Consider the following 22,318-nt stretch of genomic DNA (forward strand, 5'->3'; position numbering starts at 1 on the left):
CACCGCACCGCACCGCACCGCCCTGCCCCGGCCGCCGCTCAGCGCCGCGGAGCCGCCGCTCTCCGGGCGCTGTCCAGCGCCGCGGTGCTGAAGCCGCAGGAGCTGCTCCGGCAGAACTCGGCCCCGCTTTCTCCTCGCCCCGCGCCCGCGGAAATGGTGGAGGCCGCCCCGCAGCCCGCCCGGCCGGGGGAGGAGACGGGGGAGGGCTGCGCCGGCGGAGCATGCGCGGCCCGCAAGGCGCTTGGGGGGCGGCAGCCGCAGTCACTGGCTGCCCCTGCCCGCTGCCGGCGCGGGGTTGGAGGCCTCCGAGTGGGGCGGTGTGCCGAACACCAGGGTACGCGAGCCAGAAAATGGGGTGGGGTGGGGTGGCCTGCCCTGCCCACCTTTTGAACAGTTGAAGGCTTCGGAACAGGCCACCGGCAAACCCGATCAGCTGGGCCACAGAGATGGGGAGGTTTTGATGTGTCAAACGGGAAATGCTGAGCTGCAAAGCATGAAAGGGAAACCTGGTCCTGTGCTGAAGGCCAAGGAATCACATACATACCAACCCTTTCCAAGGGCTCAGCGGCAGAGAAAACACACAGCCATCAATGAATCTTCACTACAAAGACAACATCAGAAGTTTAAATGTAGCACATCTAGTTCTGTCAAATTTAAAATTAAAAAAACAGATGGCAATAAGCACATAGGCTAATTCTGAACATTTCCATAAATGAAAATGTATCCCTCTGAGGCACAGAGGAGCAGCAAATCCCCAGAGACCTGGGGAAGACATTTTCCCATTTTACAGAAGAACAAAGGATCACAGCGGTGCTTTTCAGAAGCGCAGGATCTGCTTCCAGCATGGAAGATAAACAACGGCAGTCTTCCTTCAAAAAAGATCTTTTCACTTTGTAGTCATAAAGGGGTCAGCTGAAAACATTTTAACTGAGGAATCTCAGAGTACCACAGTACTTAGTGCAGTGACTGCTAAAAAATAGCTAAAACTGGCTATGTGAAGACATGAAGGGGATCAGTGCTCATATAACTGGAATCCAAGACCATTCAGTCTCTTATGATATTATTATAGTATAAGCTGGGAAAAACAACGGTTAGGAGAATGACCAGTAGTTGTACAAAAGAAAAAAAAGAAAAACAACAACAACTAGAAAACATTGCAATTTCTTTCTTTTCCTGCTAGCAACCACTATACTTAATACTCCTGTCTTTCCATATTTACATTAAATACTGGCAAGATCTGATGCTCTAGGTTATGTCAGGATTGCTTCATTAAATTGATGAGCAATAGAGGAAAGAAAGTAACTTTCAATCCTCAACTATAATATAGCTTCTATCTGTGAAGCTGTTCCAGAGTTAGAAATTATAGGGAATTTTAGATAAAAACATTTCAAGCATGGTTGTATATAAAAATAATTTAAAAAAAGCCTAATGTACACATTGCCTGACAACTTACAGGGAAAATTATTACATTAAACAGATTCTTTTTCTTCCTTTTAGGAGCACAGAAAAGAAGCAGAATCCAGAAGAAAGTAGTGTCTTCATACTCTGCCATCTTAATCATGTTTATATACATCAGCAGAAATCCTGAATAACTGAAAAATGAAAACATCATTTCTCGCTTTAATGTGGTTTGACTTTCTATCTCAGCTTTGTATTAATTCAATAGTTCATTGCCTATCAGATGGTCTCAAGAGTTAAAAAAAAAAAAAAAAAAACTTTCTCTTTGTTTACTCTTTCTGACATTTATTTCTATCCCACTTCCAACATTTCCCACCATACATTGAAAATACACATCCATTTATAGGACCATAAACTTTAGTCATTCAGAGAAACGTCACCATGCAATACCAAAGCAGTAAATGTACTTTAAATACACAGCAATCAAGATAGCTGTAAATACATGAAGTCAGAAAAGGAACTAACATCTAGTTGATGATAATACTGCAAAAAACTTGTTGGTTAAAAATATACCTATTTGTGTCATATGTCTACATTTGGCTTTTTGTCTATAGTGATATGTCCAAATGCATCTCAATGCATGTTTTACATTATACACTTCTGTTTATGAGATAAATGTTTCTATTTCTATAATGTAGAATTTTTTTTAATGTTATCTCCCAATTCTACAATGTCTGTTATTTCCCTAGAGCTAAATCACCTTCTGCTTCACTGAGCCTCTCTAACAAGAACCAGTGCAGAACTCCGCAGCAGCTGAGAGTGACAGTGGGGTAGAGAAAGGAATTCCAAACCTGCCTTCATCGAAGCCAAGCCTAAGACTTGAGACACTCACTAATCATTTCTGCTTCAGCAGATGGTGCATAGAGGTGCATGCAGACACGCAAACGCTGAGTGCATCTGCAATGCCATGCTCTACATTTGCATATTTGACTCCTTGCTAGTGCCTTGGTGAGCTTCTATGGCATGGGACAGCAAATGATCGCTGCTAATTACAACAAAATGCATTTAATCATCATAGAAAAATGACAAGTTAAAAGTGCTGTCTTTAACTCTCGCTATATCTCTGTTTTTATTTGGCATTTACATCACGTACTGTTACACACTCCACAGTGCAGAGAAAATCCAGTGAAGCACGTAATCTCTTCTATTTTTTGGATTCTATTTTGGCTCAAGTGGAACCAGCTCATTTTCTACTCTAGATCTATTTATTTCCAGTAATGATTCACGAGCCAGAAAGAATACTACTTGCCTATCAGATGCCAAGGAGAAATTACAAGGAATGGCAATTAGAATGTTTTTATTGTGGTGAACACAGTTGATACAGAGCCTTGAGAAATAGCTGAAATGCAGCTGCTCAGTGCTATTTTTACTGTTGTTTTATAACCACACTTCAAGGCTTTCCATCTAGCTGATGAAAACAGAAAGGAGATGAAAGAAGAAAAAGCCAACAATCACTGCCAGCCCACCTTGCCAACATGGTAATATTTCCATGCTTCAGTGGATGTGCTTTCTCTGCTTTATCTCATATTATAGCAAATGATGTTCCAAGGACTCTATTGCCTAAAAGAAAAAAAAAAAAAATGGAAAAGAGCTGCTGGTGATTTTTCTGCAAGGCATCAGGAAAATCTGTAACTTCTAACAGTAAGTCATGTATTTTGCACGATGTCTGCACTATGAATAGAAGGTTTTGGGTGGGAAGGGATATCCTCAGCCACCGCACTGCTTACAGGAGAAAAGCTTTACAAAATGCCAGCATTTCAGCTTCGCCTCGTGGAAATGCCAGCTTCCAGTATCTTCACACGTGCGGAGCTCTGTTTGTTCCCGTCTGGCTTTTTTCTGGCATGAAACCATCGTATGGCTTCTCACTTCAGCGTGACTTTCTGACCAGACGTGTTTTGGGAATAGCGAAACCGTTTTTACTTGCGAGAAAGACAACTCCAGTAGTTTCCCCGCCCGTTTTAGGAGGCACTGACACAACAGACCGCAGCTCGCACCGCTTCCACGCCACTAATCTCCACGTCCCATCCCGCCTCAGCGGCCGGCGCAGCGCCCCCTGCCGGCCGACGGCGGTGTCCCACTGCGGGCGCCCCGGAAATGCGCACTGAGGTGGGCGGGGCCGCGTCCTTCGCTTCCGGTTGGGGCTCGCGGGCCGCGGCGGCGCTGCCATGAGCGACGTTGTGGAGCGCACGCTGGGCGCGCTGCCTGCGCTGCTGGGGCAGCACGAGTCGGGCGCGGGGCCGGGAGGTGCGGGCGGCCCCCACAGGCCGTCGGCTTCCTCTCGGCTCGGGAGCCTCATCCGGAACGTCACGGCGCTCACCTCCAAGCATGTACGGGCCTCTTGCTCCTCCCGGGGTCTGCGGGCCGGGCCTCTGTCTCTCTCTGAGAGCCCGAAGCGCCGCGGGCCGCTGAGGTGAGGCGGGGGGTCGCGCTGTTCGCCTCCCTCCCGCCAGACCGCCCCGGGGGCGCCTCAGGGAGAGGGGCGGGCGGTGCCCCGAGCCCGGGGCTGCGGAACCGCTGGTGACTCGGTGCAGCGAGTGCCCGGCGTCGTGCTGTTGCGTGGGGCACGGTGTGTGGGAGCGGGAACGTGGGTGATAAGAGCTGAGGCTGAAACGCGTTGTGTGGCGTTACTGCCGTGAATCAGATACGCGCTGTTTTTGAGAATATTGAGTCCTGCTATGTGAATATGCGTCCTTTGACTTTATTTTTTTAAATCGTATCTTGTCTCAAAAGATTACACAGAATTAAGGCAAGTTTAATTCTTTTTACTAGGAGGAAGAAAAATTAATCCAGCAGGAAATAACCAGTTTGAAAGCAATGGTTTCTGCCCCCACGACCCCGCTTGTAAGTTGTGCCAGTGGTTGCTTTTGTCCCGCTGTTTCCCCAGCCTCCTCTTATTGCCCAGTGGACTGACAATTTTTTACTGCATAGCTGCTCAGTTTTTGACATGAGAAAGGGCCGCTGTCAGTGGGTTTGCACTGTGGTTGAACATTTAGGGCACTGTGATTTTGTTCTTTTGCCTCAAGTATAATAATAACTTAAGTTGATGTAGTGACTGGTTAAAAAATGTGTTAGTGAGATTGTCTAACGCTTCAGATAACTCAGTAACTAATTTGGTGTTTGTTATGTGGATGGCAGTCAAAACTAGATAACGTCTTTGAGGGAGTTATCTGGAGAATTCTGCTGCTGTGCTCAGAAATCAATGTTGAGTTACATAAATGCATTCATAATGGAAAAATGAGAAATAATCTGGTGTTAAGGAACTTACGGAAATGTTTGTATGTTCCTGTTGATGACTTGAACATTGTTAGAGCAGCAAAGTATGAAGCAAGACTGAAGATCTTCAATAATTTATTTTTGTTCTTTTAGAGACTGATGAAAGAATGTATGGTGAGGCTCATCTATTGTGAAATGCTGGGATATGAGTCTTCCTTTGGATATATCCATGCAATCAAGCTTGCACAGCAAGGGAATCTTTTGGAGAAAAGAGTTGGTATGTGTACATGGCTGTAGCCTTAATATTTTCAAATCATGTTGTGAAGATTTCTTAGAAGAATTTGTAATTCATGTAGAAAAACAACTTATTTAAAGTATTCTTTTGGCTTTGTTGCCTTGTTTCATAGTCTGTCCTCTTTCTGAAAGTAACTAAATCCCTGGTTTGTGAGTTTGGAGAGCAGGAGGCAAGAGAAATAACTTTCAGACATCAGTTCTTTCAGTATTTTGAGTTGCAGCAGTAATAAACGAGTCATTTACCACAAACATGGTTAAAAACCAACTTCAAACTAAATACGAGTTTTTCTCAGGGTCTGCCTTTTTTTTTTTTTTTATTAAGAATTCTAAGAGGAAAGCTGTGAATGGCACAATTTCCACAAACATGGTACTGCCTTCCCAGCATTTCAGTTACAGATAATTTTTTAGTTTTTATAAGGAGCTTGGGGCCTCTTTGCTAATGGCAGTAAGGTGTTTTATTGTCTGTTTTTATTGTCTGAGGATGGTATTCTTTAGTTTAGAAACAGCTGTAGGAGATGAGCCAAGCTGGGAGATCCTTAGAATGTAGGTGCACAAGTTCATGAGGAAATCTGAAAGGCTATTTCAGATTTCTCTGAAACTTCCTGGGACTTGTTTCCTTGCCCTGCCAGTTTAGCTATAGAACTTCTTCCATTAGATGTTGTTTGAAGTAGCAGTCAGCCTGTCTTGCTGGAGAGTTTTCTTGCAGTTGCTGATTCAGCTGCCTAGTGAAGACATTTCTTCTTGTTTGCAGAGAAAATGGTTTAACTCCAAGCAATGCTATGTCAGCATACACAGAAGGAAGGCAGTGTCTTGTGAGATATGCTTGTTTGATATCCTTTGTTTGAATTCGGTTGGTTGTTTATTTTATCCTGCAGTTAAATGTGATACATAAGGTTGCTCTTACCTGTTCTTGTTGCCATATGCCAAAGTCTTTATTGAAGAATCGTTGTCAGCTGATTCAATCAAGATACATTACTCTCTTTCCCTGTATTAGCCTGAATAAATTTCTACAGGGGTGCTGACCTGCTTGTGAAACTACACTTGATCAGATAGATTCAGGTATCTGATAATCCAGACGGTGCAGTTTGGCCTAAGTTGCTCATTTTGATCTTTAAGTTCTAAATGAATCAAGCCCTGAACAAGACCCATCCCTGAGACAAATAGTTGCACTGCATTTCTGAGTAGTGGCATGCTCCTCAAGCCTCTGCTTTTACTCCTTTAGTTTAAAATGAAGAAGAATTTATTTTTCTGAAGAAAAGGTTTCTGGCATGTTTCTTATGTGGAGTTTGAAGTTTTTCTTCTGTATTGTTAAGTAACGAGGGAGTTTTGGCATAGGGAAGGAAAATAATTTTATATTCAACGCTGAGTATTACATTTGAAACTCTAATTTTTGAAGAAAGAGAAACAAATAGAAGTGCATTTGCAATGTAGGAATGTGATTTTATCAACAGAGAAGACATTCACTTTCCAAGAATTGCTTTCTCTTGAATTTCTTGGCTGCTCTTTAGCTCTTAACAGCATCGTATTTCTGACATGGTATGGTTTCTTGGCTATTATTTATTGAGCTTCATTGCAACTTAAAAATGTTTCAAACATCAGGACTTTCTTTTATTTCCAAGCAAACATGAGCTGCTGTCATCCAGCAATGGCTTTGTTGTTTTTTTTAATTGTTTGAATTAACTCATCTTGTATTACAGACAAGATTCAGTTTTCTATCTTGAAGTTCCTTACTTATTGAGTAGTAATGGAGGCTGCTTTCTTTTATAGGTTACTTGGCAGTTTCTTTATTTCTCCATGAAAATCATGAATTGCTACTTCTGCTTGTGAACACAGTTGTGAAGGTACAGTGTTTTTGAAGGTTTGGAGGTAATCTAACCTTGGACCACTTTTTCCTAATTTATTTCATACAATATCTCAGCTGTGTACTCACGAGTTACATCTCAAGCTCTTAAAGTTCCTGTTTCTTTGGTTACATTAGAATTTGAAGTGGCTTTCCCCTAGCTTTTTTTGTTTAATCTCAGTGCCTCTTTTGTTGAAGCCATATTTTTTTAAATTGTAAACAGGTGATGCACCATAAAAAATCCATGTATAAGATATACTGCTTGTATAAACTGTAAACTTCAAAAGGAACTATGTGTGCACATTTTGTGTAAAAGTTTGCTTTTAGCTGACAGCAGGTATCTGTTAGCTTCTTTGAGTTCTCTTAGAGTTCTTTTGATAGAAACTGGAAATATGCTTTGTGACACTGAGAATCCGTCACAAAGTGATGGTTCATACTTTTCTGTTACAGTGCTGCCTCTCAGTTATCAGTTCTGACTTTTTATGTAAGGATTACTTTTGTGTTGCAGTAAGCTCCATTGTAGACTGAAAATGGTGCTCATTCTACTGTTGTGGTAGAAAACTTTTATAATCTTAAAAATATAGTTTGAAACTGGTGTTTGTGGGAGGAAGTGAGAAATGAGAGTCCACAAGGAGCTAAACCAAAATGAGCACCAGAACTATCTGTGGCAAACAGCCCAAATGAACAGTGCTGTGAGCTGGACGTCTGAAATGTGTGTGCTTTGTTTTGAAAAAGGGTTCTGATCTTATTTCATGACTCTGTGTTTGTATGGTGTGGCTGTTTTTTTTGGTGTTAGGTTACAATGAGCTGTACCTTCTGGTTTTAGTTGTATTGGGGACAGACTGTGAATTGGCATTCTCTTCTGAGGCGTAGATAATAAGTTAGTGTAAAAATACGTAACTGCCAATAAAATTGGGCTTTTAAATTCTTGAGCTAGATGAAAGGCAATGGACAGAATACTGTTGACTTCAGTATGAAGTGTGACTCATCTCACTGATTCAGGGGGGAGCTTGGCATAGTTTTGTAATGATTGGACTGCTTCAGCAAGCAAACGTTGATTGTAGTCTGTTGAAATCATGTACATTTAAAATATGAATGTAGCTTCATAAGGTGAGTGTGAGAAGCTCCTGATTTGTGTATGAAAGAAGAGCTTGGTTAGCTCAGTGAGAGCTGACATTTCTCAAACACAAACAGACAACAGGCTGGTTACCAGCAGGTTGCTTGCTGTGGTGGGCTAGATCCAGCCTGCTGGCAAAAGGGGGGGTGTCTGTGCAGAACTGAAGTCTACATGAAAAATGATGGTCTTATTTCAATGATTACAATAGGACTTACAGAGCACTAATCTAGTAGAGGTGAGCATGGCGTTAACCATTGTCAGCCAGATCTTTCCACGGGAGATGATTCCAGCTGTTCTTCCCTTGATTGAAGACAAACTCCAGCATTCTAAGTAGGTATATGCTTACAGAATTGCACGTGGCCTTGTAAGGTTGAATGACTTAATTTTGTAGGAGGTTTTTGTGAACTGATGTTTTTTTTTCTCTTAATTTGGCCTTTTTAGTCATTACTTTCAGAAGTGGTTCCTCTCCATTTTTCTCGTTTACTCTTATCTCATTTGTTTGTACTCTTTGCAGAGTACTGGACAAGTCATTTCTTTTATAACTGCTTTGAGTAGCTCAATGTAATTTAACTTGTCTGCTGGACTCCTTTTAGTAAATATGTTGGTGAAGACGTGTTTGTAGAGTCTATGGAGAATCAGATGGGGATTCTTGTAGAACTTCAGTGTTGCTGCTTTTCTATGAAACTCTTTATTGTAGCTTTCTTGGTAAAAGAGTATCTGAAGAGTTCCAAAACCTTTATTTGAGTTATTTTTCATTCCCCATACCCAGAAGATGGAACATTCTAAGCATTGTACTAATTAGAGAGCTGTAAGAAACAGCAGAGTCACTCAGTAACTCCTAGACTTTGGAGCTGCACGTGTGACCACAGGCGATTTGTAGTTGTGAATTTCACAGCTTATCGAGTGGCTGCTTTGGAGAATTGTCAATCTGACAGTAGACACCACTCAATTCTTCAGTTAGCTGTGTTGCTTCTTCACTGAGGTGGTATTTACAGAGTCATTCGGTCACAAAACTGTAAAACAGGGATTCCCCTCTCTCCCTGTGTCACGCTGTTCTGATGGCTGATCCTGTAATTTTACTTTGCTGTAGAAATGAGAACAAGTTTTCTGTTTTTCTGAGTCAGGTTCCTGAAATACACAACGTCTTGGTTTGTAAAAATCTCGTTTTTCTTCAGGGAAATTATCCGAAGAAAAGCTGTTCAGGCTTTATACAAATTCTATCTCATTGCTCCTAACCAAGTACAGCATATTCATGATAAGTTCCGGAAAGCCTTATGTGACAGAGATGTTGGAGTCATGGCTGCTTCTTTGCATATTTATCTCGAAATGATTAAGGTAGGCAAGAGTCGTCTCTCGGAGCTACTTGTATCTTTTATTTTAAGCATTAGTGTACTGTAGCTTTGTAGCAAAGTATTACTCCTAATTGTTAGAAGAGTTAACTTAGTGATGATGGATGTGTTATGTTTGCACTAGCTCTCCATTTAGCTTGACAGACGCTTCTTGCATATCCAGGTATTTCAGTATCACTGGCATCCTTAGCTGGCAGCAAAGTTTATCTTCTACAGAACATTAAAGAATTCAGTATGATTTTTTCCCTTTGCTTTGAAGTTACATCCACTCTTTGTTGCAAATGTACAAGAAACCAGCGTAGGTTTAAGGAAGAGATGCTGTGGGAAGAGTGTAGAAGTTGGATTTAAAGAAATGAAGTGGTGGCTACTTTAACTGCATTCAGTCTGTAGATCGTGCTTTTGAGGTGCTGTATTTAAAGTATTTCTGTTGTGTTTCTTTGTTACACAGGAAAGCTCGTCTGGGTATAAAGACTTGACAGAGAGCTTTGTAATCATCCTAAAGCAGGTAGTGGGAGGGAAGCTCCCTATTGACTTCAATTATCACAGCGTGCCAGCACCATGGTTACAAATTCAGCTTTTAAGAATACTGGGGCTGTTAGGAAAAGATGATCCAAGGTAATCAGCTCTTTGTCTGTAATTAGTATTCTGAAAGTGCAAAGGATGCAGCTGTGACTGTTATCTCATGAACAGCTTGTCTGCCTTTTTTATAAGAGGATTTTAGAGTTGGACTTCTTATACATTTTTATTATCAACCAATACACTGAGCAGGTACCTTCTAAATTGAAAAATTAGGTTCTCAGCTTCTGAATTGTCTAGGCAATTAATGGAATTATGGAATATGCCTGAAATATGTTTTTGCTGGAGTTTCTGTTACTGGGTTAACAAACGACATGGTGAAAAGCCACATAAAAGAGTACCTAGTTGGTGTTTTTTCCTGCTTAGATGCTTTTATTCTTATGGCAGTTGTTTCTTCTGAAAGCCATAAACATTTAGATGTCATTTAGAGATGAACTGTTGAACTCTAGCATGTTAAATTGAATCTGTGGGTATGAATAATTTGTGTTAGGTTTTTTTGATATTGTTATGTAGATTGCTTGGAAATTTAGACTACATGCTGTAAGTAAGAATTGTACATATTTGTTGTTAAACAGGACAAGTGAGCTGATGTATGATGTTTTGGAGGAGTCTCTAAGAAGAGCAGAGATAAATCATAATATTACCTATGGTAGGTGAGAGTCTTTATCAGTATTTGGGAAGGCTGAGTGGGTGAGCATGTTATGCATGTGAAAATGTATATGCAGCACTTCTGAAAATCTAGCTGTGTTCTTAGGTGTCTGACTAGTAAATGGTGAAACAAGTGATATATTTCTGTACAGCAGTGTTTCCCCAAGCAGCCACGTCTGATTTCCTGGTGCCCTAAGAGCTGTTTCACAGTATGTTAAGGACATAGCCATCCTGTTATTTTATCTTTTAAAGTAAAGACACATGGATGTTGCCAAATAACCTGTGCTAATGGAACAGAGGGGGAATTTAGGTTTGTTTTCAATGTTTTTTTCCTTTGAAAAGGAACGTGGTCCAGAGCTCTAGATCTGGTGTAATGCCTGCTTCTGCTTTCTAAAACATCGTGTAAGTTCTTCTCCCACTGAAAAGGGAAGTTAGAGAGAGGCACTAACTTTCAGTAGTACATGAGGAAGTCTCTGCCAGATGTTCAGTTTATTCAGTTTAATTGTTTCTGTTAGACAGGAACAGCAACAAAAAATGAAGTCAACTTGCAACAGAACTGGTCCCCACGTAGTTTTCTATTTTATCTTGTTCTCAGTTCATTTGTTTTTATGTTGAGCTGTGACAAATTGTCTCATTCCCTGCTGTAGTGCACTTTTGTGGCAGTATTTATCTGTACTGCATTTTAAACCATCCGAACCAGAATAATCATAGTTTGTTCTTTCACATTTTTCCCATGATAATGGATGGTAACAAAAGGAGTGGTTCTGCTAGGCTGTGTAATTAAAGCTTTATCACAGTGGTAGCTGTATATTTCCAAGTTTCAATTGAATTGAATACCTTGAGGATATCATTTGTTTGCAAAAAGGAAATGTTTTTGTATACAAAATATCTGCTTGAAAGCCGAAATACAGATACTCAGCTCTTTAGAAGTAGATCCTTCAGTAGCAGGGTATAAGGCTGCTTTGAAATATTAACTGAACAGTGTTCAGTCTCAGTTTTATCATACTAGCACGTATACTTGTGTGCTTGTTTAATTTTGCATAATATAATTATCTAATACCCACTTATTATGTTTTTTTCTCCTAGCCATCTTGTTTGAGTGTGTCCAAACAATTTATACAATTTACCCCAAATCTGAGTTACTTGAAAAGGCTGCCAAGTGCATTGGAAAATTTGTTTTATCACCCCAAATTAATTTGAAATACTTAGGTAAGGACACTGGATTTCATTAAAGACTTTTTACTTTTGTTGTATTGATGCATACTCTTAGGTAATTTCCAATTGCTTATATTCTAGGTTTAAAGGCTCTGACCTGTGTTATTCAGCAGGATCCTAATCTGGCACTTGAGCACCAGATGACAATTATTGAGTGTCTGGACCATCCTGATCCCATTATTAAAAGGGAGGTCAGTGAATTTTTAAGCAGTGCAGATTAAGTTATTTTTAGAGTGGGTAGTAAGTTTTCTAAAATAAGAGTGTGAAAGGCATACAGTACCTCAGGTATTGAGAGAGCACAGTTATGAACAATAGTGACAGACTTTGTAGATAAGCAGAATGTTTCAATTGAGCCTCATTAGGTCAAGACAGTTGCTCTCACTCTGGTATCATCCTCAAGTGTTTCTATTTGCCTGATTGCTGTTTTGAGTCATTAGAGCTGATTACATGTATCTTGCTTTCTCTTTCAGACTTTAGAAATTCTATATAGAATTACAAATGGACATAATGTGATTGTCATTGTTCAGAAGATGCTTGACTACTTAAAAGAAACCAAGGAAGAGTATGCTATCATCACCTTAGCTGGCAAAATAGCAGAACTAGCTGAGAAATATCCTTTTATTGTTCAGATGCCTTTTGGTACCTTTCAAGGCACCTTTCATAATCTTTTGAAATACGAAGTGTTACAGTTGTGCTTTTTGCTCTTTAAAATGCAAACAAGGAAGTGTGTGTATTCTTTCTTCTGTACTGTTGAAAGTGTCCATTCAGTAAAGTGCATTGTGATTTATTTGAGGAAAGGCAGAAACGAATGTTTTTCAATCCCCAGAGTTAGCAAAGGCTGTTCACATTTATATATGTGAAAACAACATTGCTTTCTCTTGAGTACTTAACAACAGTTGTTATTCTTTAGTAAAACAGCTGCAGAACTGCTGAAAAGAGCTGATCTATCATTCATTAAGTGAGGCTGGATGAACAGATTAAAAAGAATACACCAGATAGTTAGCAAGTGTGAGCTCCAAGTATTGTAAGCAGATTTCCAGATCGAAGTCTTGTGAACTGATCTCTTTCTATTGTGTGAAGCCTCATCAAAGCATTTTTTCACACTACCATTTGTTCATTCGTTCACAGTTTAAAATGTAGTGATTAGCAAACTAAAAAGAAGTTAAGCCTTAGCACTTCATTCCTTAACGTGTGGACAGGTATGCTCCTAACAACGAGTGGTTCATCCAAACCATGAATGCAGTGTTTTCAGTTGGAGGCGATGTTTTGTATCCTGATATCCCTAACAACTTTCTGAGGCTTTTGGCTGAAGGTAAATCATCACATGATTTGAAGAATTAAACGTTATTTAATCATCTGGCTTTCTGAAAACGTGTTTTGGTGCAGCAAGTGGCATTTGTGTTACAAGTGAAGTATGCTTTTTTCCTTTCCAGGATTTGATGATGGAAAAGAAGATAAACAGCTGCGAACGTATGCAGTGCGGTCTTATTTAGCATTACTTGAAGAGGAAAATGTGTTCTATCCACAGAAGTTCCTTCAAGTCATGAGTTGGGTAAGGTGGACGCATGGTCAAAATTGAATACGCAGTTGTGAGTTTAGCAGCAGCATCGACCTGCCTGCGTGCTGAAAGCTTTTCCATCTTTATCAGTTAGGCCGGCTGTGGTTATTAAATGCAGTGTTAGCCTTGCTGGTAACTGCCCCTGTGCTGGTTGTGCTGCTTTTTTAGCACCTACTTGAGCTGCGATTACCATCTGAGGAAGAGGCTGTGGTTTAAGCAAATTGTGCTTTTGTAAGGCCTTAATTACTATGTGTAGCTTTCTTTTCAGACAGCTCTTTGATTTTTGTAAAGCTAAGTTGGAATTTACAAAGACAAACAAGAAGATCGTTTCAAGCATTTGCCAGGAAAAAATACTAAGTCTTGTTGAAGCACATTGGAAGTAGTTTAATTGTGTAGTTTTGGTAGAGCAGTCTTCCATCAGTAATGCTGGGAATGCCTTCTTGATATGCAGTTGGATGTTCAGATTATTTTTCTGACATTCACAACTGCTTGTAGCACCTTCATACAGCATCGGTTAAACCAGCAGCATTTTGGAGCAGTTGGAGCCAGCTCAGTGGTGCTGACTGTTGTAGCAGTTATTAGTTGGTTGGTCAGCTTTAAACTGAAAAAATTAAAAAAGCTGGAGCTCAAATCCAGTAGAGAGATGTTACTTCATACAGGATCTCTTCATTTTATTTGTGTAGAAGGTCCTTTTAAGAGGACCTATCTTAGTTTCAGCTGGAAGGAACTCTTCAGTGTTCTGGTATGATGCTAGGAGGAAAACAATGTTGATAACTGATGTTTGTAACTGCTGCTAAGCAGTGCTGTACAGAGTCAAAGCCATTCTTAGCAAATGGCTCAGGGAGCTGAGAGGGATCACAACTGGGACAGCTGAATTAAACTGGGCAAAGCAGTATTCCATACAGCATGACATCATGCAGAAGGAATTCTGAAGGGGCTGGGAGTCCATCTCTTGTTCTCTTCCACTGCTGGATGGGCCAGCTGGGCACTTACTGAAGGGTGGTGAGCAGTTACAACATGTGATTTTTTTTTTGCGTGTGTACATGTATTTGCCATAATAATTATCCTTTCCTCTATCTTAGTAAATAACTTCATCTCAACCCACAAGTTCTGCTTTGCTTTCCAATTCTCTTCCCACTGGGAAGAAGGGGAGTGAGCAAACGACTGTGTGGTGCTCAGCTGCCTTCCAGGTTAAACCACAACAGTTATTTAGCATCAGTGATGGTCTGCAGAATGCATTTAATTTTGTTACTATTTGATACTACACACTAATTTAAAAACTGAAAGCACTGCTATGTGTGACTGTGTGTATTTTCTCTGTTGTTTGTGCATAGGTTTTGGGGGAATATTCCAGCCTCGCTACAAATGTTGATCCAGAAATTATTTTGACAAGGCTGCACAACTTACTGAGGAAGACTTTTGTTACCTCTGAAACTAAAGCGTGGATTATGGCTGCAGTCACCAAGATAGCATCGCGTGCCTCCTTCTCTAAAACAGTTGACGAGTTAATCCAAGAATTCAGTAGCTCTCTAGATACCTGCATGAGACAACATACCTTTGAATTGAAGCATCTGTGTGAAGACAAAGTATTGATGAGGGGCTTGCTTCCGTTTGATGCTAGTTGTAATGACATGGTGGTAAGAAGTCTGCAGTGTGTGTTCTTGAACCTTCCTGTAGTTCTGAGAAGTTAAATATTTTGCTAAAAGACATTTTCAGGATGAATTATATTTGATAGTTCTGATTGGTGCCAGTCTTTAGTCTGCTTAAAGTGAGTTTTGAGGTGCACTTTTTCGGATTTGGCACATCCCCATGTTTATATAAAGTGCCATGGTACTGAGTAAGCTGAAGTGGCTTTAACAAACTATGGATGGTATTCTTCAGGTTTCTTTCCTTTGGTATTTTCATACAATTGTAGAATCCACTGCTTTAGGGAACATCCACTCTGCTTTTTCGTGTTTATATAAAAAAGTTAATATTGGAGGAGTCGATTTAAGTTACAAATCTGTAGCTCAAAGTTTGTTTCAGTGTACTTGAATAACAATTTCTGTATGTAAAACCATTTTAATGGATGTGAGGAATACAGCAGCCTTACCGATAGATATGGCGTGTGAGACAAAAGATCCTAATCTTGCTGATAAGAGAAGATATTCTGATAATATCAGGCTTTTGAATAGAATTTGTATTTGTTACTTTCTCATTTTCCTTAATTCTTTGTAGGTAGATGCTTCCTTATCTTTTCTGGATGAGTTTGTGGCTGAGGGACTTGGCCGGGGTGCAGCACCATATAAGCCCCATCACCAGAGACAAGAGGAAAAACTTTCTCAGGAAAAAGGTGACTACAGAACATCCATTTCACAGTCTAGTGAAATTTATTAATTTGAAGTTGGTTTTTTTTTTTTTTTTTTTTTTTTTTAGGTAACTGATTGTTATGTGGTTTGTGTTTGAATCTGAATATGACACAGGGTCTTTAAGAAACAACATCCATATTAAAAAAAATAATAAATAAATAAAGCAAGAAGGAACAGACATTTTATTAGCTCTGTCTCCTCCTGCATCAGGAGGCCTCTTTTTTCTCAGATCTCCAGCACTTCTGTCCTCCTTCTTAGGAAGAAGAAAGCATAAGACTGAGTGGAAGTGAGAGAAAGGAGCTATAGCCTGTATAGCTTCACGGCTGTAGTGGAGTGTCTGTGCTCTGCTTCTTGCCTAACAATGACTGCTTTATGTTAAAGTACTGTCTAAAACAATTTTTAGTAGTTACTCAAACTGCATCTTGTTTCAGAAACCATAGATAAGGTGGGTGGCCTGAATCCTGATTTGCCTGTCGTGTTGAAAATAAATTTATAGCCCATAGTGTCAAGAATGTTCGTAAAGCAGATGGTGGTATATGGATATGTTGCTATGAGCTCAGAATGTGTTATGTAGGTGCATGAGCAAACAGAACAGCATAGATCTGATACAATATTTTGCTCTGCAGATATTAAGAATTGGCAGATATTTTAGTGATGCTCTATAAAATCATTTATGCCGTTTATCTTTCATGTCTAAATGAAACTTAAGTGGACAGATTTGTTTTTAATTCAGGATAGGATCCTGAATAGGATAGCATCAGAAGTGTTGTAATACAACATATTGATTTTTCAGAAAGAGTTCCTTCCTACTTGTTTGAGCCTTTACTGTAACTCTAAAAGGTTGTCTGTATTGCAGCTCTGAATTTTGAACCTTATGGATTGTCCTTTGCTTCAAGCGTGTCCTCGGCTGGTATGGCTGGCAGACAGTCTCCCACTGGCTTATCGTTTGGTTCTGATACGTCTGGTAACAGTGCTGAGATGGGGCATAAAGAGTGAGTTAATTTGTTTCTAAAATGAAGTATGTTCTTCATGAACTTCCACAGATTGGAAAGCGTTCTCTTGTACTCCATTATTCACTATGTAAATTAAAGTGCCAAAGTGGCAAATGGTGTTTAAAGCAGAGTGTTGGCATGCTTTTATGAGCACGAAGTTCACATAGCTTATCCTGTTTGGTTTTTTTCCCCTCTTTTAGGACAAATACTCTGAAACTGGAAGGAGTAAGGAAGCTCTGGGGCAAAGAAGGTTATCTTCCAAAAAAAGAAAGCAAAGTAGGGAAAGAAGATGAGCCACAGACTGTGTCGTGTAGCAGCTTATTAGCAGGACGGGTGGCTGAATGTCCCGTGTCACAGTCTGATCAAGTTTCCAGCCTCTCTGAGGAAGAAAAAGAAAAGCAGCAGCTGGCATCAACACTGTTTGTTGGGCTGGGATCAAATACTGGTGTCAGCCTGGTAAGTGGTTCTGCTGTGACTTGACAGTTAAAAGTTTGTATATAACCTTATTTACAATTAGAAATACTTATGTGGAAATGGAGATCAAATGGACATTTTTTGGTAGAACTAGACAGATGACACCAAGACACTGGAAAACTATTGGAAGTTACTGTTGTAGTCTGATCATTTGTTAAGCATGAAACAGATTTGAAATTGCTTGATCAATATCCAGAGTAGATTCCATTCAGTAGAACTTCCTTCTTCTTACCTACTGTGCTTCAGGTTTTGTTACCAGTTTGTTACACTTCCCTAAGAGCTGTTCTTTGATTAATTTTGTTGGTTGTTACTTGTCCTTGTTCCTTCTGTTTCGGTGTTAACATTTACAGAGCTTATTGGTAGAAGCTCCTTCCATGTTCAATTTTCCTTCTTTCTTTTCAGATGGGGAAAGTGGATTTATCTACTCAGAAGTTCAAAAGAAAATCAAAGATAGATGAAACCCAAAGTAATGAGGAGGCATTGGATATGCAAAATAGGGCTGCCTCAGATTTTGGTCCCTTACTTGATACTGTCCCTGTTACTAAAGAAGAGTGTGATGGAGATAAACGCACAACATTAAGGAAACCTTCCCTTTGTTCTTCAGATACTGTGGAAGAAACACCTCAGTCTGTAAAACAGCATGGGCTGGATGACAAGCTTTCAGATAGTAGACTGTCCCCATTGTCTTTGTTTGCTGATAGTAATATTGAAATTCTTCAGCCTTCTCAGAGTTCTCAGTGTGAAAATGCCCATAAAACAGTGCTGCTCCCTTCCTTAGCAGAAGAACTGGAAGAACTCCCTCACTCTGAAGTAGCAGAACTTTGTCAGAGTGATGCCTTAGCTCTGTATTTATGTAAGGTGTGGAAAGCTGACTCTTTGCTGCTCGTTGTGTTTGTTTCAAATAAAAACACGTCTGCACTTAAGGCTGTGAATGTAGTGTTTGAAAAAGAAGAACATTTTCAGGTAAGAAACTTTCCATCGTGTTTCAGATTTACTTGCAAGTTTTTGTTTCATGTGCGTTTAAGTTTGTGGTATTTAGTTCAATATAGTAGACATTCTTTTTTCTCTAAGCATTTCCTTCAAGCCTGTGATATGACTATTAGGCTTCTAAAAGATAATGACAAATCTCTGTACTAAAGTTAAAATGTGAGTTGATATGTACATGTTGCATCATTTCTCTTATTCATCTTGATTTGATTTCCTGCTGCGTGCTTCTGTAAGAAATACGTATGAATTTTTCACTTCTGAATTCACTTCCTTTAGTTTGAAAGTGAATGCAAGTCTAATCAGTGACACTAAGATTCTGTTTCTTTTGAAAAATGATGCAGATTCTGGAGAGCCCTGCCTGCCAGTTTTCTGTGATTGAAGCTCAGAGCATGGGAAGTTGTCAGAGGTGTGTGTGCATGGACGAAGTCTGTACACAGGGAGTTATTTCTGGCTTTGTTAATTACCAGTCAGAAATGGAAACTCGCCTTGAATTTTCAGTACCTTTATCATTGCTGGATTTCATCAGGTAAGCAAAACTGCAGTTTTAAAGATGTGTATATTCAATTGAATACTGGACAGTGCGGGATTGTCTTAAGTATTGGTTATGAAAGCACAAGGCTTCATCTTGAGTTGACTGGTTTTAATGTAATTGGACTTTTAATAATAGTAATTTGTTAATTTCATGCTTAAAAACGAAACAAACAAACAAAAAAAAACCCAACAAAACTAGGGAGATCTTTTGCATAAATAGAATCTGTATTTTAATTTAGAAACCTAAAGCAAGATACAGAAGCTTTAATGATAAGTTGTGAAGAGCAGGGGTTTACTTAAACTACTCTGCACTTGTTTGATGTTTGCTCTATTCAGAAAGTTTTGTATATAGAATCTTCTTTAGGACACCAGATTTATTCTGATTAATGTACCTTATCCTACTGTGATCTGTGGTGAACTTTAGGCCAATGGAAATGACTACAGAAGACTTTGGGAAGCTGTGGTTGTCTCTTTCCAATGATGTGAAACAGAATATTAAAATTCCATCCTCTCAGGATTCCTTCTCAGCAGCTCTGAGTGTACTGCATCAAAAGCTGAAACTCCACATTGTTGATATTATAGGTGAGTGCAGGTATGCTGTAAGATTGTTTACTGACTTATTTTTCTAGAGAAATAAATACATGGACACAGGTACCTTACACTTCAAAACTGAACATCTGGGAGCATGGTAAACACAGGGACATATAGGGATTTTATTGGCCTTACTCAGCTCTGTGCAAAGGTTGCTGTATAATTGTGAAACAAACAGTACATTTTAAAGGGGGCAAACTTGTAAGCATACTGAAGAGGTCTGGAAAAGATACAAATGTTTGTGGAAAAAAATCAGAGGTTTGTGAATGATGCTATGGCTGTATCTAATTGTTACTTCACTTTTTATCCTGTGGCTTCTGTTATTTTAAGGTAATGAGGGAATACTGGCATGCCAGCTGCTTCCATCTGTGCCATGTCTGCTGCACTGTCGTACTCACTCAGGGATGCTGGCTTTGTGGTTCAGATCACCTTGTTCTGCTCTTCCAGATGGTTTGCTCTATCAGTGTCAAAAGGTGATGGAAGAATCCTGATAACAATAGTACCTGCCTTAATCTATTTGGGGTGCAAAAAGGAAGTGAAGCATTTATAGAGTTACGCTGGTAATTACCAAAGTGAATTTAAGGTATGCTTCTCAGAAGTATTCACAACTTTCTTCCAGCCGGCACTAGTCTTGGACTTGAGAGGGAAGGATGATGACCTAAAATATGCCTGCAAAAACGTGCTCAGGACTGTACAGTGACTACCAAATAATCCATAAAGTACTGTTATCTGTTCAACTGAAATGTAAATTTCTTTTGTTGTAAATGACTGAAAGTACTTACTTTCATTATGCAGCTTTTGTAGGTGTCAACAGTCACTCTTTGTAGCAGTTACCTAAATATGGTTTTAAAGCAAACAGATCTCTTTTATGCACTCAGACTTGAACACTTGCCAGGTTCATTTGATTATCTTAAATTTTTCTAAAATTGTTTTATAAGCACTGCTGGTGGCAACGAGTCCCACATTGGTGGTGGTACAGAGTAACCTATGTAGCAACAAAAGCTATTAAATATTTTAAAAATGGGAGTTTTAATGAGTAATGCACCTGCCATGATCTTGGCTTAGCACTGAAGTATGTAAGCGGAAACATCTTGGTAGGATCTTGGTAGGAGACAGGCATGTGAAATTGTGTTGAAAGCATGTCATGGGATGGGATCTAAGACTCTTCAGTGACTTCCTGTCTGCAGTTCTTTGTCCATGTTCCAGTCCCATTCCCTTTCCTTAGGGGTCAGCAGCACCCCAGTGTTCGAGCCACATCTGAGATGTTTCATGTGGATCAAGTCTGAGATCATGGAGGTGCCTTTCAGACACCTTATATTTAATATGGCTAGATTCTCTGTCCAAGAAAATTCATGTGATGAAAACTTCATTTACATTTTCTAATTATGAATAGCTTCAATATGACAGATGTGGCTGTACTGTGTGTGCGTGCCTGGGAGCTGCAGTAGGGCATATGAGCTCTGAGTTGGTCCAGTGTTTACGATGAATGTGTTTGTATCGTTTCCTCTTCTTCCAGTAATAACTTAACAGCCTTGAAAACCCAACATTCTCAATTTATTTAGACAATATATGAAATCTTTAATACTATAAAAATTATATATATCTTCTGTGGTTTTATTTAAGAACACGAAAATTGTCCGGATGGCTCAGAAGTTATGTAAATGATGTCTGTGGTAGGATTCTCTCTTTCATGAATGTTAATATGAAATTGAATATTAACAAGGAAGTTTTAACTTTTAGTTCTGTTGATTCTTACCCAATAAGCACTGGTTGGAAAGGAGAATAAAGCACTGTTTGCTGTGTTTTGGTAAATGTTTGTGAAATCACTGTAACAATGTTAATGTGCTGATGGTTCCTTTTTTTCTTTAAGTCATGCTGTTTGTATTGTCAAAGTGAAGCTCCTTCTTTTTCTATTGCCATTTCAGTACCTTGTTGAGAAATCTAAGTGCACTGAACCTGTAAATATATTTAATGTTCTGCGTACTTTAATGTTTACTTGTCACTTCAAGAAAGATTATATAGATGAAAGTGGATTGATAGTGGGATAATCTCCAGCAAATGATTTTTCTGCTGGTAAATCTGACTTCTGTTATGCAGTTGGACTTTTCTAATTATGTGAAATGTAATGAAAGTATGTTTTTGGCCTATGCATTTAAACCATGTCAGCATTTCAGTTGTTTGGTCTAGTGTTTAAAAAAGAGAAAAAGCAATGCCTTCTATAACTCGTGTGAATGCTCTCTGACCTTTTCCACTGTATGATAATACATGGTAAGCTATAAATATGCAGTTCTAAGAGAATTATGCTTACATCACATAAAGGGTTTTGCAGAATTTGTACCTATTAGTCTTTATTTCTAGAATGCCCAGCTATAATTTTCTTAATCTCTCACAGTCTTTATGTTTCTTGTAGTTTAATTAAGAAGTAATCAGTTTGTTTGGTGCCCTGCAGATATCACCAGAATGCAGCAGTGTGAAGCCTTGTTCATAGTTGAAGTGGTATTTCCTGTCCTTAACCTTCACCCCCAGTGCATGACTGGGCAAAGCAGTGATGCTGTCCACTTCTGGTATGGAGTTATTAATGATGGTAGGTGTGAAAAATGCAGGGATTTTTTTACTTAGGGAGGGTGTGTGACTTGGTTTCCTTTCTTTCTTGAAGGATTAATGTGATTTCTGGGAAAGTGAAATAAGATGTGTAGAAGTGGGCTAGAAGGAACTGTGAGCGTGTGATCTAATTAGCATGAAGACTTTTACTTTCAAGGACAACTGGTGGCTGCTCTGAGTGTAGTGACTTTCTGAACAGGTGGATTAACAGCATTTTGGAGAGCCTGAGGTACCAGGAGGTTTCACTGTTTCACTGTGGTGTGCTGCAGGCATCTTAGAGTTCAGGACATTTTTGGAGTCAACAGAGAAGTTGTATGGGAACAGTATTTTTCCTGTTTTTATCAGCTTCTCCTGTTGCCAAAGTATTTTCAAGTATTTTTAATGACAGAGTCAAAATTGGTGAAAGTACTTTGTTAGGTATTCCCAGCCCCTCCTGTGAGGAACTAGGATAAATTTGTGTAAGGAATAGCACTGTCTTCAGGGCCTTCTGTGTTTGCAAGTAGCTTGGAAATGATATTGCCTGATG

General features: G+C 39.5%; 1 protein-coding gene across 3 annotated transcripts; it reads left to right on the forward strand.

The window, feature by feature from the left end:
* The first annotated feature begins 3,623 nt into the window (after positions 1-3,623).
* AP4E1 (adaptor related protein complex 4 subunit epsilon 1) lies at positions 3,624-21,522 on the forward strand. 3 transcript variants are annotated; one of them, XM_042875541.1, is made up of 21 exons: positions 3,624-3,785; positions 4,228-4,299; positions 4,825-4,948; positions 6,733-6,806; positions 8,131-8,252; positions 9,098-9,257; positions 9,720-9,886; positions 10,423-10,496; positions 11,582-11,704; positions 11,792-11,901; positions 12,181-12,320; positions 12,910-13,022; positions 13,144-13,262; positions 14,603-14,905; positions 15,486-15,600; positions 16,473-16,608; positions 16,809-17,064; positions 17,485-18,045; positions 18,411-18,595; positions 19,025-19,182; positions 19,522-21,522. In XM_042875541.1, the coding sequence occupies exons 1-21, from the start codon at positions 3,624-3,626 to the stop codon at positions 19,680-19,682; spliced, it is 3,435 nt and encodes a 1,144-aa protein (XP_042731475.1). In that variant the 3' UTR covers positions 19,683-21,522. The 3 variants fall into 3 exon arrangements, with proteins under 3 accessions (XP_042731475.1, XP_042731476.1, XP_042731477.1); XM_042875542.1 differs by having other exon boundaries at positions 19,025-19,192; positions 19,522-19,609; XM_042875543.1 differs by having other exon boundaries at positions 3,716-3,868.
* The last annotated feature ends 796 nt before the right edge of the window (positions 21,523-22,318 follow it).

The sequence above is a fragment of the Lagopus leucura genome, unplaced genomic scaffold, assembly GCF_019238085.1.
Source record: "Lagopus leucura isolate 7727_CA_CO unplaced genomic scaffold, USGS_WTPT01 Super-Scaffold_100015, whole genome shotgun sequence".
Classification (NCBI taxonomy): domain Eukaryota; kingdom Metazoa; phylum Chordata; class Aves; order Galliformes; family Phasianidae; genus Lagopus; species Lagopus leucura.

What these genes read in the sequence shown, in the direction of transcription:
- AP4E1 (XM_042875541.1), top strand. Translation starts at nt 3,624, where the DNA reads ATGAGCGACGTTGTGGAGCGCACGCTGGGCGCGCTGCCTGCGCTGCTG. An exon ending in TTAGGAAAAGATGATCCAAG is followed by an intron (nt 9,887 to 10,422) that starts GTAATCAGCTCT and finishes GTTGTTAAACAG; the next exon opens with GACAAGTGAGCTGATGTATG. An exon ending in GCTGAGATGGGGCATAAAGA is followed by an intron (nt 16,609 to 16,808) that starts GTGAGTTAATTT and finishes CCCCTCTTTTAG; the next exon opens with GACAAATACTCTGAAACTGG.